The sequence below is a fragment of the Octopus bimaculoides genome, chromosome 7 (assembly GCF_001194135.2).
Source record: "Octopus bimaculoides isolate UCB-OBI-ISO-001 chromosome 7, ASM119413v2, whole genome shotgun sequence".
Lineage (NCBI taxonomy): Eukaryota > Metazoa > Mollusca > Cephalopoda > Octopoda > Octopodidae > Octopus > Octopus bimaculoides.
This window is the reverse complement of record NC_068987.1, coordinates 3,885,026-3,892,573: the sequence shown is the minus strand read 5'-3', so window position 1 is coordinate 3,892,573 and position 7,548 is coordinate 3,885,026. Positions and strand designations below refer to the sequence as shown.

The 7,548-nt window shown below is 38.4% G+C and overlaps 1 protein-coding gene across 1 annotated transcript in view; it reads right to left on the bottom strand.

Moving 5' to 3' along the window:
• Positions 1-7,548, bottom strand: part of LOC106874131 (myotrophin) — a 26,890-nt gene that overhangs the window by 1,375 nt on the left and 17,967 nt on the right. The window contains exons 2-3 of the mRNA XM_014921744.2: positions 5,835-5,945; positions 865-948 (exon numbers count right to left, since the gene is read on the bottom strand). Of these exons, the coding sequence (XP_014777230.1) occupies positions 865-948; positions 5,835-5,945 (195 nt within the window). The remainder of the gene's footprint in view (positions 1-864; positions 949-5,834; positions 5,946-7,548) is intronic.

Here is a 7,548-nt window from a genome sequence, read left to right as displayed (position 1 = left end):
TCTACGACCCCACCTCTTTATTTTAAAGTAAAGATAAACGCTTTTTTTAATTGTGATAAAGAAACAAGAGGTTTAGTCCTTACCACCAAAATCCATTTCTCTTGGGAAATATAAGAGTGATGATGTCTCCATTCCACAGATCCTGTTAATCCCATCTGACCTCCCTTATGAATTTAAACGGCTCCAGTTCCCAGTGAAACTAAGTTTTGCTATGTCCATAAGCAAATCTCTCAATGTTGTTGGACTTAACTTTGCGTCTCTCATGGGCAATTATATGTAGGATGTTCGCGAGTTGGAGGACCCAAAACTCTTTTTCTTTGTACCCCAATTAAAGGACAGACTGAAAACGTTGTATATTTAGATGTTCTACAAAATTAAACTGTGATTGATTTCAGGATTTGCTTTAATAACTTCGTTTATACTCCCGTCATCTGATATATTTATTCTGATAAAGATATTTTCAGAAAAATTTTATCCATTTCCTTTAACTTCTGAGCAACACTGGGTACTTTATATTTATATGTATATATTGTTTTTTTTATTATAACTGAAACCAAGGATTTGTCTCATGGCTTGAATTTCACACCACCATGACCTGAGAGTAAGACAAACCACATTTTCAGTTTCAATAAAAAATAAAAAAACCATCCACAACACATGTGTGTGTGTGCATATATATATATATATATATATATATATATGTACACACATACACTAATACAATGTGGGATATTTGAAAGGCGAGTGTAGAAACACATGAGGAGAGAAGGAGGCATACAGAAAAAGAGAGAGAGAGAGAAATGGAATGAAGCAGAGACAGACAGAGATAGTGATGCATAAATAAAAGAAATCTTTAGTTCTCACCTGGGATATAAGGTATTTGACACATTCAGCATGGCCTTCCCATGTGGCAGCTAATAATGCACAGATTCCATGTTTGTCTAATCGCTACATTGCAAAATAGAAGAACAGTCATTTCATTAGCACACTGCAAAGGAGATTTAACAAGTCATTTAAATCTTCAGCCAAATTTACTAATTAACAATAAAAATAAAATTACAAGAGGTTTAGGCGAGAAGCTTGCTTCCCAACCACATGATTCCAGGTTTGGTCCCACTGTGTGACACTTTAGGCAAGTGTCTTCTACCTTAGACTTGGGCTGACCAAAGGACTCCCACCCCATCTCAGTCACGAGATCTTGCTTTGCAATTACTTAGTGACCTCACTGCTGCTGGTGCCACATAAAAAAACACCCAATAAACTATGTAAAGTGGTTGGCACTGGGGAGGGCATCCAGCTGTAGAAACCATGCCAGACAGATGGTGTTTGGTGCAGTTTTTTTTGATTCCCCAGTTTCTGTCAAACCATCCAACCCATTACAGCATGGAAAACGAACATTAAATGAGGATGATGAACTCGTTACTAAACTAGCATTTGGAGCATAAATTAACATGAAATCTTGATGGAAGATGTAATTTAGATCACTTTCAAACAGTGGTTCCCAAAGTAGGTGGTATTGCCCCCCCCCCTGGGGGCAGTGGAAAGATCCAAGGGGGCGTTGAAGAAAAGTTGGGCGATAATAGGGGTAGCTATTCATGTAAAAACCAAAAAAGAATGTACATTATTTACATTTGACAGATATTTGTCCTCATTTCATTTGTTGTTAACACGTTTCAGCTGATGTACCCTCCAGCCTTCTTCAGGTGTCTTAAGGAAATTTCGAACCTAGGTTCTCATTCCTAAGGTATTTTTCAATGTTATTGTTATTATTATTATTATTCAGGTCACTGCCTGGAATCGAACTCGGAATCTTGGGGTGAGTAGCCCACGCTCTTAACCACTACGCCATATGCCCATCAAATGTAAATAATTTCTCATCTCTTAAATATAGAACTGAACAAAATAATGGGTTCATTAGGTTAAGTTTTTGTTTGTGAAATACAGTTGCTTTGAATTTGCTTTAGAAAGAGGTCTATGTTTGTGATGGTTAGTTGGGATGGGGGCGCTAGGAATGTGGCCTGGGTGTCAAGGGGGCAGCAGTCCGAAAAAGTTTGGGAACCACTGCTTTAAAATGTGAACTTTGTAGCAAATAACCAGGGGTGGTCTCAGATGGGTTGGTGACAAAAAAGTTAACATAAATTGTCTTTATAATACATCAGCTACATCTGTCTCTGCATCACTCACAATGCATTGGATAACATACACAGCAGAATAGTAAGTTTGATATCAGACCCTACTTGTTAAATAGAAGAATGAACCAACAAGAAGAATCTACTAGAAATAGCAGCTAAATTCAAACCACAACTTACAAAAAAAAAAAAAAAAAAAAAAAAGCATTGGACACTGTGTTATACTAATAAATACACCAAAAGATAGGATGGTCACGACAAGCGTTGTTGATCAGAGGCCTTCTGATAAAGGGCTAAACTACAACAAACATAAGAATAAATGGCCTTGTTTGGAAACAGATAAGGGTTGGTCACACTAACGGTAACTGGGCAGGAGAAATAGCCTCAACAAATTCCAGCCGATCCATGCAAGCATGAAAAAATGGGCATTAAACCATGATGATGATGGAGATAAACCTATCACAACCATCCCCTAACAATTCAGTGGATGGCTACCTTATTCAATAAGGATATCTAGTTTAGGAGTTGACCTGCAAAGGGCTGTAATATCTTTACATTTTGTTACCTATTTTTACAGTGAACCAGATGGGGTTAGTAGTGCCAATTGGTGACACTTTAAATAGCTGCTGCCAGTAGGTAGCTGAAGAGATAAGACAAATTCTTGAGTTCATTAAAACGGTATCTGTGAATTGAACAAACTGGTTTTTTTATGTTTTTGTTTTTCTGGGATGCTATCTCACAGGAAATTGATACTTGAGAGGACTGGGAGCGGAAGTGGTGAAGAAGCTGAAAACCAAATTATCTTCCAACATATGCGGACAGATGTGAATGACTCAGATATCAGTTATCTTATACTGGCTTCTGCCACTGAACCGTGACCATGCTGGGGCATGGCCTCCAAGAGTTTTACTCAAACAAATTGTCTCCAGTACTTATTTTTAAAAAAAATCTGATACTTATTCTATTGGGCTCTTTTGCCAAACTGCTAAGTTATGGGGATGTAAACAAATCCATGTTGGGAGAGGGGGAAAAAAGCCTCACGAAGACACACATACATACATATGCACATATATATACATACACATATATATACACACATACATATATACACACACATATATATATAAACACACACACACATATATATACACACATACTTTTTGAAAATTTATGATTTTTTAAAAACCTCACCCCACCCTCTTCTACCCAACCAGACTGATTTTGGTCAATTATTTTTGCACTCTGCACTTAAAAACCCACAAGGCCTTTTCAGTGAGAAAATTAAAAAAGTCAATATTTTCAGACAAGAAAGGCCTGCAATTTAAAGGAGGTTTCTCTTATTTCTAGCACATCTCACAACCATCTTCCTCATTTTTTTTCTGTCACTCTCACATGTATATGTATACACAGACTTTCACAGTTTCCATCTACCAAATTCACTCACAAGGCATTGGTTGGCCCGGGGCTATAGAAGACACTTGCCCAAAGTGCTACCACACAGTGGGCCTGAACCTGAGACTACATGGTTGCAAGGAGAGCTTCTTAAGCACACAGCCATTCCTGTGCCTATAATGAATACGAGGGTGTGTGTGAGAGAGAGAAAGGGATAGAGGACCATGTAATAGCAGTAATATAGAATATATTTAATAAAAAAATTAAAAATTGTAAAGCATGGTGATGAATCAGCAGGGCCAAAAAGGCTTAATCCCTTAAGCTCTATTCACAAAATATCATGTGACAACTCGTGCAAAGGAAAAAAAAATGCTTGCCAACAGCTTAATTTTGGGATTGTACTTGAGACAGCCGATCGCATATACTTTCCTTATAAAACCTTTATTTTATCAGACCATACATTTAGTTGCCATGGAAACCTCTGATGACCTTACAGTTATTAGCAACTTCTAACACAATTTCTTGTTAATTATATAATTTAAGCGACAGTCCTCTCCTCACATTTCTTTTAATTAAAAAGAATATAAGTTAATTTTCATATAGGCGCAGGAGTGGCTGTGTGGTAAGAAGCTTGCTTCCCAACCACATGGTTACGGGTTCAGTTCAACTGTGTGATACCTTCGGCAAGTGTCTTCTGCTATAGCCGAAGCCTTGTGAGTGGATTTGGTAGACGGAAACTGAATGAAGCCTGTCGTGTGCGTGTGTGTGTTTGTCCCCACCACCATCGCTTGACAACCGATGTTGGTGTGTTTACGTCCCTGCAACTTAGTGGTTTGGCAAAACAGACCAATAGAATAAGTACTATGCTTACAAAGAATAAGTCCTGAGGTCGATTTGTTCGACTAAAGGCGGTGCTCCAGCATGGCCGCAGTCAAATGACTGAAACAAGTAAAAGAATATTTTCTTCTCTAATCAAGATCTTGATTCCGTGTTTGTTTATTTATTGCTTTGTTCTTTTATTTGTTTCAGTCATCTGACTGCGGCCATGCTGGAGCAAATCGACCCCAGGACTTATTCTATTGGTCTCTTTTGCTGAACTGCTAAGTTACGGGGGACGAGTGATGGTGGTGGTGGTGGGGGGACAAACACTGACACACACACAATGGGCTTCATTCCGTTTCCGTCTACCAAATCCACTCACAAGGCTTTGGTTGGCCTGAGTCTATAGTAGAAGACACTTGCCTAAGATGCCACGCAGTGGGACTGAACCCAGAACCATGTGGTTGGGAAGCAAGCTACTTACCTACTCACTTTTTGCTTCATTTCACTAGTTTTTGCAGTATGTTTTACTAAAAATTTCATACTGTGTGTGTGTGTGAGTGTGTGTGTATTAGGGTATATATATAATAGGTGCAAGTATGGACGTGGGGTTAAGAAGCTTGCTTTGCAACCACATGGTTTTAGGCTCAGTCCCACTGCACAGTACCTTGGGCAAGTGTCTTCTACAACAGCTCCAAGCCTAACGGTGCCTTGTCAGTGACTTTGGTAGATGGAAACTGTGTGGAAGCCTGTTGTCTATATATATGTACATGTGTGTGTGTGTGTGTGTGTGTGCTTGTTACCTACCTACTGCTTGACAACCTTTGCTGGTTTGTTTGCATTCCTATAGCTTAGAGTTTCAGCAAAGGAACATGACAGAATAAGTACCAGACTTGAAAAAAATTATATATATATATATAAAGTACTCCGATTTGTTTGACTAAGCCCTCTTCAAAGCAGTGTCCTGCCATGAACCACAGTCTAAGGAGTGAAATGAAGAGATAAAAGATATTCCGAAGAAGAGAAATTTACTTTTACACTTTGTATTTCATATTTTGCGCAAGGAAGGGTATCCAGCCGTAGAAACCATGTCAAATCAGACTGGAGTCTGGTGCAGCTCCCCAACCCTGGTTAAACCATCCAACCAATGCTAAATTATGATGATGATGGTGATGATGAACATCAGAAATTGATAAAAGTGTAGCACTGAGAAATATTTCTCCATTAGGTGTGTTTATTTGCAAATGTCTTAAAAAACTGGTTTTATCAATTGGGTTTTATGAGTTGCAAAGGGAAATAAGCGACAGAATTACAAGAGTTAAAGAACCTAAAACGATTAAAAACCAAACATAAGACAAACTAAGAATTGTTTTGGTGGTAGTACTGGTCCTTCCAGCATGGTCACAATTCAGGGGCTGGAATTGGTAAAAGAATGTTTGTATGAGTGATAAGATTTGGAGTTACAAGTTATGGAAACGGTTCAGAAATACTTACATTGAGATCGGCTCCTTTGGTAACTAAGTATTTTATGATCTCTATTTGTCCGTAGTCGGCAGCATAATGGATGGGGCATCGACCTGAAATTTCTGCATTTACATCTTGATTCTAGAAAATGAAAGAAAAATAGGAAATAAAAAATAAAACTACACATTAGACAACATGGAAGAGGTGATTTCAGTCGGCTAACATTTAGTACAATTGGTGTTTCACACTTAGGCATACTGTGTATGTGTGTATGTGTGTGTGTGTGTGTGTGTGTGTATGGTTATGTGAGTCAGAGAAAAGAGAGGGAGAGGTGGAGGAAAATGACGGGAGGAGGAAGGGAGTTAGTGAAACAAAATAGTGGAGGAGGGAGGTAAGACTTAAAGAAAAGAGAAGCCCAAGTAGAGTTAGGTTACTGGTGCTTGTAATATGTGTAAATAAGATTTCAAAAGAGAGTTGCTCGTTTTTTTCAAATGGAAGTACAAAGCATTAACAAAATATAAACAAAATCAAAAGAAAGTCGCTGTTCTAAGGTAAAGAACGTAAATACCTCAGCCAGGCTGTTCCACTCGTAATAGCTGTAGCAGACTGACAGGCAGCCGTTTAGCCTGTACTGGAAGAAAGCTTTCACCAATATATACCTTTTAACTTGTTTTAACATTAATGTATAGCTTGTCTCAGGGGTTCAAATACTTAGAGAAGAGAAGAAGCAGCAGTTAGAACGATCATTATTACAAAAGCTGAAAGACATACAAAAGTTCACACACATGTATGTGTGTGTGTGTGTGTGTGTGTGTGTGTGTGTGTGTGTGTATATATATATATATATAAATATATATATATGTATGTATATATATAACCCGCAAGAGTAAGCAAGAGAGACAGAGACAGGCAGAAACAAGGAAAGTGCCCCTTGTATTTGAATACTATGCAAATATTCTTTTAAAAAACTTTTCTTTTAATTTTTCCAAAACTTAATTGTTTTCCATTCTTAGAGTTGGAAAAGTCTCAATAACTGAAATAACTAGGGTGAGACAGGAGGTAAAGCTTATATCAGGCTTCAATATGAAGGGAACACATTTCGAACCAAGATTTAGCACCGAATTAAGGATGCAACTGAGATACGAATAAACACAACATATGGGAACAATCTGACAACCAAAAAGAAAGGAAGAAAACTAATTGAAAAGCATATTTATTTTAGAATGGCAGCCTTCCTCATAGTTGAATAAAACTAACCAATGTAACAAACATTGTGATATAAACTACTCTATATACATTTCAAGCTAACAATAAAGCCTTTCTGTGGAGTTGCTTGACTTCAAGAAATAACAGCACCTACCCTCTACTCTACCCCAATTAATCTTGACTCTCTATACAAGTGCAGACATAGGTGTGCCATAAATTTGCTTTCCAACCATGTGGTTCTGGGTTCAGTCCCACTGTGTGGCACCTTGGGCAGGTCTTCTACCATAGCTTTCGGACAACCAAAGCCTTGCGAGTGGATCTGGTTGATGGAAACTGAAAGAAGCCCGTTGCGTGTGTGTGTGTGTGTGTGTGTGTGTGTGTGTGTGTGTTGGTCACTCAAAGTGGGTGGAACTCGTGGGAGAGGGAAACCCAGGAAGACATAGGATGAAGTACTGAAGGATGACCTCAGGACACTTAACCTTACAGAGGAGAAGGCAAAAGAGCAAGGTAACTGTTGCCTTGCTGTACTCTAGAAGGC